At 42.4% G+C, this 20,054-nt stretch overlaps 1 protein-coding gene across 21 annotated transcripts in view; it reads right to left on the bottom strand.

Moving 5' to 3' along the window:
• The window catches only part of EPB41L2 (erythrocyte membrane protein band 4.1 like 2), a 193,161-nt gene that overhangs the window by 64,914 nt on the left and 108,193 nt on the right, over positions 1-20,054 (bottom strand). For all 21 annotated transcript variants that reach the window (XM_077289360.1, XM_077289368.1, XM_077289363.1 and 18 more), the window contains 4 exons: positions 15,651-15,693; positions 3,625-3,700; positions 2,964-3,182; positions 1,200-1,287 (listed from right to left, as the gene is read on the bottom strand). In XM_077289360.1, coding sequence (XP_077145475.1) covers positions 1,200-1,287; positions 2,964-3,182; positions 3,625-3,700; positions 15,651-15,693 — 426 coding nt within the window. The remainder of the gene's footprint in view (positions 1-1,199; positions 1,288-2,963; positions 3,183-3,624; positions 3,701-15,650; positions 15,694-20,054) is intronic.

Here is a 20,054-nt window from a genome sequence, read left to right as displayed (position 1 = left end):
TTTGTTCATAGCTTGATTTTTGCACTAACTTTATGTTGTTGTCTGTTTTCCAGTGAAAAGCATGAACTCATCAAGAAGAAGTTGTCTTAACGATCCAGACTCATTCTGTTACATTTGTGGTGAATACACACTGCCAAAACATAGAAGAAACATAACAGACTTCGTAAAAAAAGTGTATTTTGCCTATTTTGGGGTTATGCTTGGGGACCAAGACAAGTTTTGGGCACCACACATAGTGTGCAAAGCATGTATCGAATTATTACGAAAATGGAGCAAAGGACAAAGAAAAAGCTTCAAATTTGGTGTTCCAATGGTGTGGAGAGAGCCAAAAAATCATCATGATGACTGTTATTTATGGTAAACACAGGTACAGGCACATCTTCACAATGAGGGACAGGCCTTCTTGCAGATTCCATGTTACTCCCATTTTCGTTTCTTATGCTTATTGAATCCTTGCACTTGCACTGCACAGAAATAACAGTCATCATGATGATTTTTTGGCTCTCTCCACACCATTGGAACACCAAATTTGAAGCTTTTTCTTTGTCCTTTGCGTCATTTTCGTAATAGTTCGATACATGCTTTGCACACTATGTGTGGTGCCCAAAACTTGTCTTGGTCCCCAAGCATAACCCCAAAATAGGCAAAATACACTTTTTTTACGAAGTCTGTTATGTTTCTTCTATGTTTTGGCAGTGTGTATTCACCACAAATGTAACAGAATGAGTCTGGATCGTTAAGACAACTTCTTCTCGATGAGTTCATGCTTTTCACTGGAAAACAGACAACAACATAAAGTTAGTGCAAAAATCAAGCTATGAACAAACTTTTAGAACACTAATTAACACAAAACTATATTGAGAACTGCTCAGTTCAAGTACTAATCCAAAGAAATTAATGAGATGATGCGTCGCATTTACCAACAAGTGCTATAAATAAGATACCAAAAATGTCAAAAACTTGAGCCAATCTGGCAAAACTGATAGCATATTCAGAATCAGCACCCCAAAAATACCCCAAATTCATTAAAATATTTTGGACACCAGAAAAAAAAATTTTTTTTGTTGACCTGTGTTATCTAACCAGTTACTCCTCAAAGGAATCAGATGTCCCTTGTGTGACAGCGCAGATGTTAAGAAGGCCTTAACGGGATTGCTTTTCTACACTCTACTCAAACACATGTCCAAAAAATACAATACCTTGGCATGATGCAGATCCACACCATACATTGATAACTTCTTCGCATTTTCTAAGAAAACAGCATCTGCTTGTGCTGGGGTAAGCCCTCTAAAAATTGGAAAATATGTTTTCATTTGCAGAATATAGTACCAAGTAGAAACACTCACATTCTTTTGTATCTTTCTTTGCTAACCCTGGATTTAAAACTGCTGCAAAGCAAGTTTGATCCGACCTCCCAAAAAATTTTCAGAATAAGCTTTTGACAGATGTGGAAAGAATACTGCAAAGAACACTTTCAAAGTTTCAAGTGCTAATAGTTAATTTTTTTTATCAGTCAACAAAATACAAGGTGAATGATCAAAAGAGGAATCTAAATTTGGTGTGACAACACTTTCCCTTCAAAATAGAATCAATCTTCTGGCAGAGTTTTTGAAGAAACTCGGCAGGGAAGCTGTTCAAAACATCTTAGAGAACTAACCACAGATCTCTGGATATAGGCTTGTGCAAATCCTTCTGTCTATTGCTATATTTCCACAGACTCCCTGATGGTTAAATTAGAGCTCTGTAGGAACCACATCATCTCTTCCAGGACTCCTTGTTCTACTTTACACTGAAGATGGTTATAATAGAACTGTACTTTCAACAAGTTCTGTATAAATCAATAGTACAGGTGATTATAAGAAACTTTGTAATCCATCTTATCAGAAAAATCATCTTCATTCCCCACTAAATTGGAACAACCTTACTGCCGAGTTCCTTCAAAAACTGTGTGCACGTGTACCTAGAAGAACTAATGTTTTGATGTTGTTTTGAAGTCAAAGGCCAGTCACACCAAATATTGATTTAAATTTCTCTTTTTTTATTAGCTTTGCATTTTGTTAAACGATAAAACTAGACTATTAAAACTTCTATTTTATTTAAAGCATTCTTACTTCTTGTAGCAATTTTTCCACATTTGCATGAAACTTCTGCAAAGTGATGTATCACTATAGTATTACATGGTGGCCATTTAAATAAACGGTCATTTTTGAGGCCCATTATGACATCCATGTGCAGTGCGGGTTTATTGACTATCATTAACAAGGCATCATCAGCTTTGTTACTGATGCACACTGCCAACACTTACATCCCCAACATTTTGCAGGTCAGAATGATCAGCCCCAGATATAAAATGTAAGTATAATTTTGGCACAACCCTTTTTGTTACTAAACACTACCATCACTAGAAGCCTTGGTAACCTGGTTATAGGCTTTCCTTTTGTACCATACCAAAGCTATATGTAAAGAGCATGGTTACTCCAATAGGGATAGGGCAGTAAGCCATTACCAAAACCCAACGACATGGCTTATCTCTTGTGGGGACAAAGGACTGGGCCGACAGAAAGCCAATCTTAACTATTACCTGGTCCCCCAACATGTGTCGTTAGGAAAGAATTTGAAGCCCCAACACATGCAAGATTCCTAGAACACTTCGAGGACATTTGTTTTAGTTGGCTCAATCTGGAACATCACATTTAGGCCACGTTCACATGTTCAGTAATGGTCAGCATTTTACATCAGTATTTGTAAGCCAAAACCAGGTGTGGAACAAGAGGAAAAGTATAATAGAAACACGTCACCACTTCTAGATTTCTCACCCGCTTGCGATTTTGGCGTACAAATCCTGAGGTAAAATACTGAACGTATGAATGTGGCCTGAAGGCAAGTCTGTTGACAGAACTACTAGTCTTTTGTTTGAGGGTTTTTTTTATTATTATTATTTCATTACACAAAATCTTACAGACCTGTGTGTTTTGTGTAGCTCCACAAGTTTGTCTTCCAGTTCCTTGGTTTGGTTGGGTGCAAACTGAAAGTCATTGATATAGTCGGCACTGTGCTCATCGGCATCATAATCTCCAACCTCAGCCTGCAATGTCAGAGAGCCCAGGAGTGCATGTGTGACAAATGAGCAAGGCAGACGGCCAGAAGCAACATCCTGACGGAGCTGAAGGCACAGGTAGTATCTGAGGAGACAGTTCAGGCCATTAAACAAGAAAATGCATTGGATCAACAAATGCAACTCTAACATCATAGAAAAAGGCTTGAAGTGATTTTCTATTTTATTGAGCCAAATGCTTTCTAACAATGATTCTTTTGAAACACTTGCCACCCATCACGTCTTACCCCTGGCATGGTATGAGGCTGTGTCTTTTGGGTGCTCTTCCAGCAACCTACACAATGCTTTTTCGGTTAGAGACTGAGCAGCGCCACAGATGACTGAAGCAGACATATGAAAAAGCAGTGTATACAACATAACCTAGAAATGTGTGGAAACATCACTAGTGTGTATAATAAATCTACAGAAATATGCAATGCTGAGCCCTATTCCTGGACATAACAGCAAGAGCAGAAATGCTGCCCATGGCAGAACGCATGAGCATATCATCTGAATGAGGTCTCGGCTACCTGGTAATGTCTTCAGTCAACTGAGAGGGGTCCGGAGGATAAAACTTGACGTTAAACACAAACTGCCATGGCGAATCTGAAATAACAGGAGGAAAAATGTAAAGGTCTTCAATGCCAAGTCCCATCCTGTTCAATGAGATGCCAAAACATCAGGGGACATTAGATCTAAAAACAGTAATGGAAAATCTCATAAGATTGCAATTAGCCAACACCATCCAACGTCTTTTCAGTGTTGTCTTGATCGGTGATCTCTGATGATTTTTCCGTCCACATCATCCATGCACTGCGACGAACCGTGAGTAACTTGAAAGGAAAGAAATAGCACATTGCCTACAATATTGTAAGGTGGAATGAAAAGGGTTTCCACTGCCCAAAACTATTGGCAAATAAATGTCCAGCACACACAGCCAGATTCTACTTCCTGGTAGATCTGTCAATCTTCTGCTCTTAAGAAAAGATTAAAGATTAGAAGATATACTATCGATATCCTGGCTGCCTCAATGTTAAGAAAAAGCCATTCAAGGAGGTAGGAAAGGACTCTAATTGTGCAGTATTTTTAGATACGGAGGTCATTTACCATGTCTGAAATTGCAAGTTATGTAATGATTAAAATGTCAAGAATTTGCCCAGACAGCAAATATGATTAGCAGCATTGTTAAGTGGAGGAAGGCAAGGGCTAAACGGTACACAATCGATACGATTCATAGCGGGCGCACCACCAGAATGAATGGTTTACCCCTGGTGAGGACAATCCCCACTGTTGTGTCTCTCCGTATCCCTCGCGGGGCCAAGCAGAGAATTGGAATGATATAGACACAGATGTAGATAATAGTCACAGATTGCAGCTGATGTTTCCAACTAATCATACAAATCCTGGAACCTAAAGATAAGGGAGGTACTACGTTTCCATATTTCTTTTCTCAGAGACAAAATTGATTGATTTATACAAAGACTAATAGGTAACTAACAGATTGGAAAAATGAACAGACAAAATCTGAAAAATATGTGACTTTTCTGAAGGTGTCATCATCCTTAGAAATTTCCAGTAATGTAAATAATTCCAGTCTAAATACATGAAGGTCACTGGGGAAAAAGTTACATTTCCAATTAACGGGCGCAATGGTCACCACTATTCCCACTAAAACATGAGCCACCCAGCAGTGTGCACAGGCATTGCACATTGTGGAGAGTAAGCCGGCAGTGCGCTGGGTTACGGACCGCTAGGCTTTGTTCATACTTGCACGTTGCAATATTTTTGCCACCAAAATGTCATAACATACCTCACACATGAATCAAAGTTATTCTTAAAAGCCATGAACTATGTAAAGCGACCCGGACAGCGGTCACATGCTGCATGGGTGGCATGTATCAGACACTGGCTGTATGATTTCAGCCAGGTAGGCGTATAAATTAAAAGCCGCCGGGGCCAGCGCTGCATGGGAGACCAAACCGGCGATTGCCAGCGGCTTCTCCCTGCCCACTGCCAATGACTGACTGGTCTCTCCCTGCATGCATGCATGTATAGTGAGAGACCAGTCTCTTCAGGGCAGGCAGCGGGAGCGGAAAACCCGCTGGGGACCCTCCTGTCCGACTACACTCCCATGTGCCTCTGCCACCGCCAGCTTTTAAACTACGGTAGGTTGTTCTCTTGAATACTACAGCATTTCAGATTTAAACATATATATGGCAGAAGTCATACAGCCAGCATCTAATACATGCTGCCCAATCTACTGCAGCACGTTCCTACTGTCAGGTTCCCTTTAATACACGATTTCCCAAATCCAGCCTTCACGGCCCCCCCACCAGATGAAGTTCTCAGTATTTCCTTAGTAATGCACAGGTGATGGGAGTTTCTGTTAAAGTGGATATACGGAACTTTAAAAAAAAAAAAATTATAAAAACAGGCAGCACTCCATATTCTTTAGGTCAATATGCAGGAGAAAGGCTCAGCTAGAGCCAAAACATTGCATGGAGATGTGGACACAATAAACACCTGCATATTGACCTAAAGAATATGGAGTGCTGCCTGTTTTTGTGAAGTTTATGGATTGGAAACAACCGAGGACGGGTTGTCTGGGCTTTGCAACCGAAGATAAGTAGTGGAGTGTGCTGTTCCATTTTTTCTACTATATATATATATATATATATATATATATATATATATATATATATATATATATATATATATATATATATATTAGAAAAAATGGAACAGCACACTCCACTACTTATCTTTATATATCTATATATATCTAAGCACTAACAGGCATGACGCTGCTAGCAGAGGCAACTACCTGCCTGTTGTACCCGGCATCGGTCATTGACAGCTCCTGCCAGAGATTCAGCTGCTCCTGTCAACAGAGCAGCGATTTCTCTTCCTGACAGGGTGGGGATACTGGCGTCATGCTGATTGACAGCTGGCTTCCCCCAATTAGGCAGTGGGGAGTTGGCAGTCAATCAGCATGACACCAGTAGTCCCACCTGTCAACAGGAAAAATTGTCTGCTCTGTTGACATGACATCAGCTCTGTGCCGGTGGAGAATTGCGCCGAGCACAACAGGTAGGTAGCCACTTTCTGCCTGTTAGTGCATAGGATTCTCAACATAGGATAGGAGTGTATATTAGGGATTTCATCCCACCATTAAGAAATAACACAAAATATGCTGCCAAGTGAATCTGCTAATGATCATCTCTGCTCTTTTCATGACATTACAGTTTATCCAATTAGAAGAACCAATTCAGACTCTATGCAACATGAAGTAAAGTGGACAGAGCCAAAATTCTCAAACGATGCAATCATAGCCCCAGCTTGGGAAAAAAATAATCACTGTACGGAGACAAAAAAAAAAAAAAAACATGCAAAAGAGTCTGCAGCCACTCAGGCACCATATGAGGAATGCACACAGGCCGCATAAGAGCGATTACAGAATTTACATGAAGGTATAGACAGCAGCTGTGACGGCCGCTATATTCCAGAGGACAGCTCGTGTTTGCCAGCTATGTATGGAATCTAGAAAACATCAATCCTTATGGGAATGGCGGAGGAATAATACTTCTACAGCGAGCTTGTGTGTGTACATGGGTTTGCTTTAGTTAAAACAACAGAAACGCAGGCCGACATCACAGATAGGAGGTCTGCTCCCATATTTCTTCCAGATGAGGGTATGTGAATCTGGCCGCATTCCACCATTCAGTCTGTGTGTGCACAAAGGGCGGGGATGAAAGAAACATCATAGAGAACAGCCAAAAAATGTGTCGTGAATTAAAAAATTGGGTGGAACGAGCTGTCACTGTTTTAGAATATTACATTTTTTGCTTTTACTTCCCTTTCAAAGCTGCATCTGTATAGTCATGAGCCAATCAAATTCATACAATATGCCATCTGGTTACTGCAGAAAGCTTCCCAGTAAAGCCACTAAATGCTTCATCCAAGTCTTTCTAAACCACATGCCCCCAAGAGAGTTGCTATGCACTGCAACATGAGACCCCATCTTCAAAAGTGTCCTGATGACAAAATTTCAAGAGGCTATCATCATCTGCAAGGCTCTCTGTACTCAGGATCTGCTCGAGACCTGTCAGAACCACAGCACATGGAGGCCTCCCGTGCTATCCCTCACTAATAGAGCATCCCCATGATCATATAGAATAGGCCGGCTCATCACTGGCTTCACTGGATGTGCTACAAAAGCAACACTTTACTCAACCATATTAGATTTTGCTTAGTACAATAGTCAAATACTTACCAACATTAACCCTCTACTGTGATTTCATATCGCAAGAGTAAAAAAAAAAAAAAAGAGGAAATCTACATGTGTTCAAGGAGGCATCTGTTTTAATAGAGTGGTCCATCAAGTTAAAGGGAATCTGTCACTTGGTATTAGCTACTTCATCTGAGAACAATGAACAACACACATGTCCAATTAATATAAGTATGCAGCACTTCCCAACTGAACAATCTACAAGTGCTTCTCACTAACTTAGAATATCATCAAAAAGTTAATTTCAGGTTGCTTTGATAGCAGCCTTCACCTCGTCTGCATTGTGGGTCTGGGGTCTCATCTTCATCTTGACAATACCCCATAGATTCCCATAGATTCTCTATGGGGTTAACGTCGACAAGCTCGTTGGCCAATCAAACACAGTGATACTGTTGAATTTAAACCAGGTATTGGTACATTTGGCAGTGTGGACAGGTGCCAAGTCCTGCTGGAGAATGAAATTCCATCTCCAATAAGCTTGTCGGCTGAGGGAAGCATGAAGCGCTCTACAATTTCCTGGTACACAGCTGTGCTGACTTTGGTCTTGACATGACGTATTGAACACACGTATTGAACACACGTATTGAACACAACAATAGATGTTTAACACAAGTTCACAAGAAAAGTGTGGTAATTACGGTATATACACCAAACGTATTAAACACCTGTTGTATAGGAAAAAATGGAAGACCATTCGGAATCTACTATATAATTGTCTAAGGGTACTTCCGTCTTTCTGTCGCGGTTATTCGTTCGCTGATTGGTCTCGGCAGCTGCTGCCGCTACCAATCAGCGATGCGCACAGTCCGGAAAAAAATGGCAGCTCCTTACTCCCCGCACTCACTGCCCGGCGCCCGCATACACCTCTCCGGTCACCGCTCACACAGGGTTAATGCTGGCGGTAACGGACCGCGCTATGCCACGGGTAACGCACTCCGTTACCGCCGCTATTAACCCTGTGTGTCCCCAACTTTGTACTATTGACGCTGCCTATGCTGCATCAATAGTACAAAATGTAATGTTAAAAATAATAAATAAATTAAAAAAACCTGCTATACTCACCCTCTGTAGTCTGCTGAGCCGCTCGAGCCGCCCGCCATCTTCCGTTACAGGTTGCGGTGGCAAAGATCGTATGGCAGAAGGACCTGCCATGACGTCACGGTCATGTGACCGTGCCGTCATGACAAGTCCTGAGCGGAAAGGACCTGACGTGACGTCACGGTCATGTGACCGCTACACGGTCATGTGACCGCAACGTCATCACAGGTCCTGCGCTCAGACCAACCCTGGGACCAGAAGCTGCCGTGAACTACAATGGGCCCTCGGAAAGGTGAGTATATGTTTATTTTTTAACCTGTGACAAACGTGGCTGGGCAATATACTACGTGACTGGCCAATATACTACGTGGCTCTGTGCTGTATACTACGTGGCTGGGCAATATACTACGTGGCTGGGCAATATACTACGTGGCTGGGCAATATACTACGTGGCTGGGCAATATACTACGTGGCTGGGCAATATACTACGTGGCTGGGCAATATACTACGTGGCTGGGCAATATACTACGTGGCTGGGCAATATACTACGTGGCTGGGCAATATACTACGTGGCTGGGCAATATACTACGTGGCTGGGCAATATACTACGTGGCTGGGCAATATACTACGTGGCTGGGCAATATACTACGTGGCTGGGCAATATACTACGTGGCTGGGCAATATACTACGTGGCTGGGCAATATACTACGTGGCTGGGCAATATACTACGTGGCTGGGCAATATACTACGTGGCTGGGCAATATACTACGTGGCTGGGCAATATACTACGTGGCTGGGCAATATACTACGTGGCTGGGCAATATACTACGTGGCTGGGCAATATACTACGTGGACATGCATATTCTAGAATACCTGATGCGTTAGAATCGGGCCACCATCTAGTTTAGTATAAAAACCAAAGAAAAAAAGTCTGATCGTGAGGTCAAATAAGTAAAAACATAGTTACGGATAAAATACCTTCATTAATCGTGGTAAATAGTACTAGAAAGACATGAAATGCCTGCACACTTAATAACACATAGTATAAAAGAATTGGAGATAAAAGTAAATATAAAATATATGATGCATGCGTTCATCCAAAAACCACCTCACCAAGAAGATAATATACAACAATAAAAAAAATATTAGAGAGTAAAAGACAGATGTAAATTGGAAATTGTGAAAAACTGATGCAACGGATCCATTTTTTTTCGCCGGATCAGAGTATGAGGGGAGGGAGAGAGGGAGAGAGAGAGAGAGAGATGAGATAGAGATGAGATAGAGATGAGATAGAGATGAGATAGAGAGTGAGAGAGAGACTCCAGAATGGAAAATGCATGATTTCTTTAAAAAAAAAACACAAATCCGTAGCCAGATTCCATCATTTGACCTCACTCACGTTTCACCCGTTTTTCGCCAGATCAGTCGCTGGCCGGTTTTTCAACGGACAGAAAAAACGTTCCTATGTTCGTTTTCTCCGACCGCCGGGAAACAGATTTTTGACGAATCCGGCAAAAAACGGATGAAACGTGAGGCCGTCCGTCGCAATCCGGTGGTAATACAAGTCTATGAGAAAAAAATGATGTGTGAAAGCAGCCTAAGTGTGCAGACATTTCATATGTTTGTAGTACTATTTACGACGATTAATAAAGGTATTTTATCTAACTATTTTCTTTAAACTTATCTGACCTCATGTTCGGGCTTTTTTTCTTTGGTTTTTATCTTGATAAAACACAGTGGACCTACACCTGCATATGACATGGCTCCCCAAACCATCACTGATTGTGGATACTTCACACTAGACCTCAAGCAGCTTGTATTGTGGCCTCTCCACTCTTCATACAGACTCTGGGTCTTTGATTTCCAAATGAAATGCTAAATTTACATTCATCTGAAAACTACACCTTGGACCACTGAGCAACAGTCCAGTTCTTTTTCTCCTTGGCCGAGGTTAAACACTTCTGGAGTTGTCTACTGGTCATGAGTGGCTTGGCACAGGGATTGTGACACTTGTAGCCCATGTCCTGGATACATCTGTGTGTGGTGGCTCTTGAAGCAATGACTCCAGCAGCAGTCCACTCCTTGTGAATCTCCTCCAAATTTTTGAATGGCATTTTCTTAACAATTCTTTCAAGGCTGCGGTTATCCCGGTTACTTGTGCACCTTTTTCTTCCACACTTTTTCCTTCCACTCAACTTTCCATTAATATGCTTGGATACAGCACTCTGAACAGCCAGCTTCTTTAGCAATGACCTTTTGTGGCTTACTCTCCTTGTGGTGTGTGTCGATCCGTGACGTCGCAGCGATCGTATGATTATCGCTCCAGCGTCGTACACTGCGGTCACACGTTGCAATCACGGCGCTGGAGCGATGCCGAAGTCCCCGGGTAACCAGGGTAAACATCGGGTTACTAAGCGCAGGGCCGCGCTTAGTAACCCGATGTTTACCCTGGTTACCAGCGTAAACGTAAAAAAAACAAACAGTACATACTTACATTCCGGTGTCTGTCCCCCGGCGTTCTGCTTCTCTGCACTGTGTAAGCGCCATAGCCGGAAAGCAGAGCGGTGACGTCAGACGTCACCGCTGTGCTCGCTTTCCGGCTGGCCGGCGCTCACACTGCAGAGAAGCTGAGACGCCGGAGGACAGACACCGGAATGTGAGTATGTACGGTTTGTTTTTTTTACGTTTACGCTGGTAACCAGGGTAAACATCGGGTTACTAAGCGCGGCCCTGCGCTTAGTTACCCGATGTTTACCCTGGTTACATGCGAACACATCGCTGGATCGCTGTCACACACAACGATCCAGCGATGTCAGCGGGTGATCAAGCGACGAAAGAAAGTTCCAAACGATCTGCTACGACGTACGATTCTCAGCAGGATCCCTGATCGCTGCTGCGTGTCAGACACTGCGATATCGTAACGATATCGCTAGAACGTCACGAATCGTACCGTCGTAGCGATCAAAATGGTACTGTGTGACAGTACCCTTAGAGACCTTTTTAAATGCTTAGGAAGCTTTTGCAGGTGGTTTTTGCCCATTATTCTAGTTTACTGAGATAATGACTTTTGGGTTTTCATTGGCTGTAAGCCATAATCATCAAGGTTAACAGAAATAAAACACTTGAAATAGATCACTCTGTTTGTAATGACTATATAATATGAGTTTCACTTTTTGTATTGAAGAACTGAAATAAATTAACCTTTTGAGGATATTCTAATTTAGTGAGAAGAACTTGCATATACACTTTTTAAAAGCGGTGAGGAAACACCTCAAAAAATGAAGTGATCAATAATTTTAACCCTATCAATCTTTATTGAATAATGTAAAGATAAAAATTTAATAATTAAAAAGGTACTAAAAAAAAAAAGAAATGCCTCCAAAGATACTGAGGCTGACAGTATGACAAATATCACAAATGTTATAAGTTATGAATTCCAAAACCACTATTTACCGTACATGCCTGTATTAATGCTCAAGTGGCTATTACATATACCATTTGTAACAGCATTTTAATATAGTGGATGAAATAATTCCAGAAAATGACAGAGTTATAGTAAGTAGTTTCTAATTAAGGCTCCTAATATTGAGTCATAATGATGTACATAAGGCAATGTGATGATAGGCTGTTAATGTCCAAATTTATAAGAACACATTAATCTAAAATGTGTCAATATCCGGGATAATAAAATTATTGCACATAGCCCATAAAAATTAAGTGGCAATGATCACTATAATGAAGTGCAATAGTACAGAGTGTCTGTCCTCGAGTCGACAAGACTCTATATGTATAATGAATATGGTGCAATAGGACAAGAAAATTCCAACAATAGGAACTGAAAACTACAAGTATAGATGTGCTATGAAACTACTGCCAGTGTCAGCTGCAGCGCCTCTCACCCCGACGCACGTTTCACCTCGCTTCTTCCAAGGGGCATCATCGGAGAACAGCATAATGTTGAGACAGAGGCCCCCGATTCCAACAATGTATAATTTACTCTGCTGATTACTGCAGTTTTGATAAAATCCCAGTTTTATGTGCTGCAGCTATAGCAGTTATCTAAATGCTGAGCCTGGAAAATCCCACCCCCACCACTGACTGACTGACCGCTTTCTGTGCATGCGGTGCATAAGCAGAGATCAGTAGTCAAGGCGAGATTTAAAGAGATCATAAATACTACCTGGCAGCAGGTTTACCAGTCCTCTAGTGATACTCTACTGCTGACAAAACAGCAAGCAGCCCAGTAAGTGATACATTGCTGGAATCAAAATCTGTCTCCACATCATGGTGCACTGAAATTTAGTAGCAAAAAACCTGGTTACAAATTGTATTTAAAGGGTTATTTCCAATCTTTAAGATAATCCATCAGTGTGTGATCGGTGGCATTCAACCCTTTGAACCCCCACCAATCTGCAGATGAAAGGGCCACGGTGCTTAACTGAATTAGATACAGCCAAGTGAGTACATATGGATGTGCTTGGTACTGCAGCTTAGGTACAAGACAAGTTGTGGTGGAGCTCAGGCGAAAATATAGCACAAGGTAACACATAACACATCAATGTAAATGGCTGAAATGCCTCTTGACATCCGAGTAAGACCCTTGCCGTGGGAATGGTTGTGAGGGATCCACCTACATGTTAGCTCTGCCCTAATAGAGCATTCTAGGAGATTTCTGGATAGGTTGGAGTGGCAGAAAACAGTATATGGCAATAAAAATGTATACAGAAATCTCATTTCACAGTCACATATCCAAGTTCCTAATATCCTAGAAATTGGAACCTTTTTAACATTGTAAACGCAAATAAAAAGCCAACTGAGCACCAAGTTGACTACACAAGTTTCTATTAGAAAAGTTATCCTGAAACCAGGTCGAAAACGATCTGCGTAATAATTATCACACATGAAAGCTGCCAATTGTCACCTGAGTCTGGTCATTTGGACATTTTTTGGGGACATAAAACTAAAACCAGAAGGTTAGTAACTGTAAATAACCTGCCTCTACATATACTTTTAGTCTAACAAGTTTTTGCAAGCTCCTGAAAATTATGGATTGTTGAAATTCATATCAGTCCCTTTCCCCAACAGTTGAGTCAATTTCAGAGGAAATCAGTAACTTATCAGTAAGTTTTTGGAATGTGGAACCAAGCCTACAACAATCAATAAAAAACAAATAAGTACCTGTTCTGAGAGGAAGAGGACAGAAACTCTAGTGTCAACTATTGGATGTAGCAAACCTAAAAGTCAATATGGACCCTTTGAAGGAACATGCCATATGATTTAGGATAAGCCGCCATACAGAAATTCCATCAGCTCTCATCAGTGCAAAGCAGGAGAACAGATTTAGCTTGGAGACAGGTCCTGACAGGTCGTGTAAGAGGTAGTATCCCCCTTCTGGAGAGTGCTAAATAGGTGTAGTGAGATCACAATCTAATTCCCCCAAGAATAAAAAAAGGAAATGGCCTCTTCAGAGAGGAAAAGGACTGGATCTCTAGTGCCACCTAAAACTCCGCCAGATGGTGCCCTTCAGTTGGGTCTGAACTCAGGATTGCTAACATGCTTACCACAGTGCTACAGAATATGTATAAGATGTCTCTCCTTGTGGAGACTGACAAGCTGGTGTAAGGAGACTAAGGCTACTTTCACACTAGCGTTAACTGCAATCCGCCACAATGCGTCGTTTTGCCGAAAAAACGCATCCTGCAAAAGTGCTTGCAGGATGCGTTTTTTCCCCATAGCCTAACATTAAGCGAGGTATTGCGACGGATTGACACACGTCGCAACCGTCTTGCGACGGTTGCGCCGTACCGTTGGGACCAAAAAACGCTACATGTAACGTTTTTTGCTCACGACGGTCCGCTTTTTCCGACCGCGCATGCGCGGCCGGAGCTCCGCCCCCACCTCCCCCGCACCTCACAATGGGGCAGCGGATGCACTGGAAAAATGCATCCGCTGCCCCCGTTGTGCGGCGGAGACAACGCTAGCGTCGGGAACCTCGGCCCGACGTACTGCGACGGGCCGAGCCCGACGCTAGTGTGAAAGTAGCCTTATAGACCATACAATGCTCCTTTGAGAAATTATTGAGGAAACAAATCCTAAAAGTCAATATTGACCCTTTTACGAGCCTATAAAAAAGCCACAACAGACAATTTGCAGAATTGTTTTGGGGTTGTCTGCCCTCAATTAGCGGCTTATAGGCCATGAAATATTCCTCTGAGAATTTAAAGTATGCAAAAAGTCTCTTCACAGAAGAAGAGGTCAGGAACTTTAGTGGTATCGATAATCCATGATTACAGTGTACAGTAACACATATACTTATAGGCATCCAATGGGGTAAATCCTCAGCGTTTCTACCCAAAATAAACATCATGGTAAACCCGGAAAAACGGAGTGGCAACTTTCTGTTAAATGTGACTGGGGGTCGGAGAAGCCATATTAAACAGCAATAGGATGTGGATTGTTAAGCGTCTTTCACCAGACTTACACCTCCATTAACTTAATGCCGATGCAGGATGGGAAATTTATGATATACCATAGTTTATATCCCACCTCCATTATTGTCCATATGGCCCCTCAGTACTAGATATAATCTAACCAGGAGGTATACGTGTAGTATGCATTTCACTCCCTTATGTCAGTGTTCCCCAACTCCGGTCCTTGAGAGCCACCAGCAGGTCCAGTTTTCAGGATTTTCTTAGTATTGCATGGGTGATGGAATTATTGCCTGTCCAGTTGATGCAATTATCACATCTGCAATACTAAGGAAATCTTGAAAACATGACCCGTTGGTGGCTCTTGAGGACTGGAGTTGGGGAATACTGCCTTAGGTCAATTATTTGGACAATGATACCATGGACCTCGGCTTTAATGATAGTGGCGGCCATTGATGATTTTCTAGGTTTCTAGGTCCCATGACGGTTAGCCCTAAGTGTGTGAGTAGCAGTCATGCCTACAGAGCAATGGCCATAAGGGAGTGCAGTCCCTACGCCGCCCATCCATCTCTCTGGTCAGATACTTTATTATACCTACCCTTGTGAAAGGTAATGTTAGTATAAAAACCCAGGCTGCTCCCAAGCCCACCTAACTTCAGATAGACAAGGAAAGGTCTCCATTACAAGTGATCAGGGAAGGTGTACATTACAAACACTGGCTTCCTATGGGGCACACTTTCCAAAGCAAAGGTCCTACTATGTGGCATAAATGCAACAACATGGACGGAAGTACTGTACTTACTTCTTATTTGCCTTTTTATTTCCTTTGCAGGATCCAACCAATTCTACAATGAAAAAAAAAAAACAGAAAACTGTAAGAAAAAAAACATTCTAAACCAAGAACCAATGAGGCCTGACCTGCATGTAGTAGACTTCACCAGATTTAGGTACAATTCAGAAGGTTCAATATGAGGCCACAATCACACAGCAGTTTCTGTCACACATTCTACATATTTATGTGTAGGGTTCACGGGTCAGAGGAAAAAGACAAGTTTTATTTCTATTCAATTTGCAGATCAAAGTCGTCCATTAGAGTGAACTGATCAGCGAGTAGAAACAGACAGCACTCTGATGCCATCTGAGTGCTTCCCACTTTTCACCATGTAATTGATTATTGGCCTCACTGGCCACATACTATTAGTAATTGGCTGCAGCGGTTAAGTGATGGGGGAGATTTGTGTGCAACATCTCATTCCCTGGTCAATGGGGACCTACAACTAACAAAACATAAGCTACAGTGCTGGGATGTAGGAGCATTTAAAGGGAATCTGTCACCAGGCTCTTGTTACCCCATCTGAGAGCAGCATGATATAGAGACAGAGACCCTTATTGCAGCGATGTATCACTTACTGGGCTGCTTGCTGCAGTTTTGATAAAATCAAATGTTTCTGCTGCAGAGCTAACAGTTCTCTGAATGCTGATCTATGTAAAACCCCGCCCACACCACTGTAGGCAGGTTTCTGTGGACACTCTGCATAGGCAGAAAGCAGTGGTGGGGGAGGGGCTATATGAAGCTCACAAAGATGGAGGCCTATATGGCAACAGGTTTACTAGTCATCCAGTAATAAAATCACTATTTTATCAGTGTTAGAATATCAAAACTAGAGTAAGGAGCCCAGTAAGTGACATTGCTCAAATCAGGGTCTCTCCCCTCTACATTATCCTACTCTAAGATTTGGTGGCAAAAAGCTGTCGATTTCCTTTAAATGTAGGCAATACTTTATTTTTTATATTTTAAAAATGACCCTGCATTTATATTCTTATTTTTAAAATGTCAGACCTTCACTGTATAAGGGTTTGGACTTGTGTCACTAATAACACCTATCCACATAAGAAGTGACAAATGTTTGGTCGCTCCACATAGGTTTTGTTGGTTGTCTTTACAGTGTATATCATTTTTGCTTTCCCTTTTCTATTCACTTTTTTGTTATTTAAAAACACTAATAAAAAATGGTTAAAAAAATTTCTATATAACATTTATTTACTAGCCAAACTGACTGGTTGCTGTGATTCATGTTAATTAGCCACAGACGGTGTCCACGTATGAGGTCTCTGTGGTAAGTGTACACAATTGTTTATGTGGGGGTACTCCTCAAAAAAGTTCAGGGTAAGTTCCAACCCGCAGCTTTTACTGACCGTGGGATGTTGCTTACTTAAGCAGCGTCAAACCCGCAGTGTCCAGGTGTTACAGCATAGTGGATGGGATCTCAAGAAATCTCATGCCCACTATGTGTGCACCGACGCCCGTGGCTCACCCGCAGAGACAGACTTGTGGCGCGTCTTTCCAGACTGCAGCATGTCTATTTATCTTGTGGAGATGCTCAGTCTCCACAAGGTAAATATCACCCATACAATGTATTGGGCACGGTGATTCAACACCGTTCAATGTGCACATGTGGAATCACCTGCTTTCAAAGGCCGGCAGCGCTTTGGACAGAGCGGACAAGTGCTCCGTCCAAAGTGCTGCCGATTACTGACCGTGGGGACGTAGCCTCAGCCATATAGGTTTGAAAGGGACATATTGTATATATTGCTGCAGTTTTTCTGAGACCTGCAGGTTAAGAATGCTCCTCTACCCTGAGAACTGTACATTTATCAGTCACAATGTATTAGAAGGCATATGACCTGTAGCTTTAGGTGGTCTCAAAAATCCCATTGCCGCCGCCTGCCCTCACTGTTATTAGCATCAGCAGTTGTAAACTGATGGGAGCAGTAGTCCCATCAGCCGACACCAGTGACCAGAGGTAAACTTTAGACCTCCAATCACAGATGTGGGCTAACGCTGTCATTTGACAGCATGGAAGCTGCAGCTGTATGACCGGCGGTGATGATTTTACCACCGATCAGAAGTGGTTTTGGCCGCGTTGTCATGCACGACAGCGCGACAAACACCCGGTGTTCAGGGGGCTGAACACGAACAGTAAAACGGACTTCCTGGTGAAGTCCGTGTTCGGTGTCCGTGCCCGAACAGGAGGTTGGTACGGATGCAAAACTTTACTGTTCAGGTTCCCCCATCTCTAGTTAAGAGTTTCTTTAACGTTTTAGTTTGGCATGTCAAATACAGGCAAATACAAGTATGCAGAACTTAACGGGTCATTCCTATCTTCAGAAATGGGTATTGTCGGATAGCACAAGCAGCTCTGCAATGTACTGTTTATTAATATCTCCAAAACGGCTGGACATTTTAACACTTCTTAGTTCTTTTGCATACAGCACATTTCCTAGGTGACTGGCCACCGCTGCTGTCTATCAGAGGTGAACGAACATGCACAGTGCTTACAAGTCTTTTTCTACAAAGCTTGTTAGCACTGCACTGAAGTCGGCTGGGATCTCCATCTCATACTCCTGGGCCAGCTTCAGTACAGTGCTTACAATCTAAACAGCAGTGGTGGTTGGTCGCCTAGGCAATGAGCTGTAAGAAAAACATAAAAAGTTAACTGAAGAATTGCTGAAAATATTAATTAACAGTACATTGCAAAAGTGCTGCTGTCCAACAACACTCTCCTATGAAGATGGGAATAAGCGTTTCAGAGGCCACATCTATCAGCTGGACAGAATACTGACGTCAGGGGTTGCAGGGATCCTCATCTTCTTCTGCGCTCTTACAATGGAGTGTGGTGCCACACACAAGAGTGCCTGGCATTCCGCTTACCCACTCCGCAGCTGCAATCCACACAACAGCTGGCTCATAAATGGGTCACTGTACTGACTGCACTGGGACAAGTGAGACACAGCATTCAGCATTCAGCACAGCATTGGCTGAAGGTCACAGAAGTAAGGCAATCTAATCTAGAAAGGCAGGAAAAACTGAAGCAGAGGGGATCAGTGCCAAGAAAGAAAACACACTTGTGTATAGTAATACTCTGAAGAAGTCACATAAATGGAAGGAAAAGAAACAAGAGACCCTCATAACAGCACCGCACCGAGAAGCCCACCAGAGCACTGACGTGGCATCCGCATATGAGCAAGTGAAGAGATTCCCCCAGGATAAATCAGCAGTAAGAATATGTTCAGGCAAAGGACTGGAATTTACAGCATCTCAGTAAGGAAGAGATACAAACTAGAAACACTAATGCAAAACACAGGGAAATAAACCTTTAATGGCAACATCAGCAGATTTAGACTTAGGATCAGTACAAAGGAAAAAAAATTCTGCTGTGGATTTGTCTGCTAGTCCAGGGCAAAACCTGCATGACTTAAATGAGGATTTCACGCTTTCCAGGGTAAAATCTGGGGCAACACCCAGAAGGAATAAGCCTCATACAGAGCATGGTGAAAATGGACGGCAGACGGTTTACTTACAAGAGGTCGGAGCTTTGCTGCAAACATTGCATGCAGAACGTCAGCGTCATAATAAAATGGATATGCTGGAACTGAAGGACTGAGATGGACCCCTGACACTGATAATCAGATCCATGGGACGAATGCAGTTAATGAACACTGCCCATCATTCACCAGTGACCGGAGTCTGGCAATGTAAGCATAAGTGAGGCTTATGGCCATCCATATACAGGGGTTGGACAAAATAATGGAAACACCTGGAAACATCAACAAAAGTTAGTTTAATATGGTGTAGGTCCACCTTTTGCGGCGATTGCAGCCTCAATTCTCCGAGGTATGGATTCATACAAGGTGTGAATTGTTTCCAAAGGAATTGTAGCCCATTCTGCAGTTAAAACAAACTCTAGTTCTTTGAGCGACGATGGCGGCGGAAATCGTCATCTAACTTGAATCTCTAAAATCGCCCATAAATGCTCAATACTGTTGAGGTCTGGGGATTGTGGGGGCCAGATGAGATGCTCAACTTCATTAGAATGTTCCTCGTGCCATGCTTTAACAATTCTAGCTGTATAAATTGGTGCACTATCATCCTGAAAGATGGCGTTCCCCTCCAGGAACAGTGCTTGAACCATTGGATGCACTTGGTCGCCCATAATGCCTAAACAATCTCGGCTGTTAATTCTTCCATGAAGGGATATCATTGGCCCAGCGGATCTCCACGAAATAGCACCCCAGATCATCACAGAACCTCCGCCATGTTTTACGGTTGGGAGAAGGCAGTCTGGATGGAATGCTTCTTTGGGCTGTCTCCAAACATACACTCGGCCGGAGGTCAGAAATAGGGTAAACGATGATTTGTCTGAGA

This window comes from Ranitomeya variabilis, chromosome 2 (assembly GCF_051348905.1).
Source record: "Ranitomeya variabilis isolate aRanVar5 chromosome 2, aRanVar5.hap1, whole genome shotgun sequence".
Taxonomy (NCBI): Eukaryota; Metazoa; Chordata; class Amphibia; order Anura; family Dendrobatidae; genus Ranitomeya; species Ranitomeya variabilis.
The sequence above is the reverse complement of the archived record's forward strand: the minus strand, read 5'-3'. Positions and strand labels throughout refer to the sequence as shown.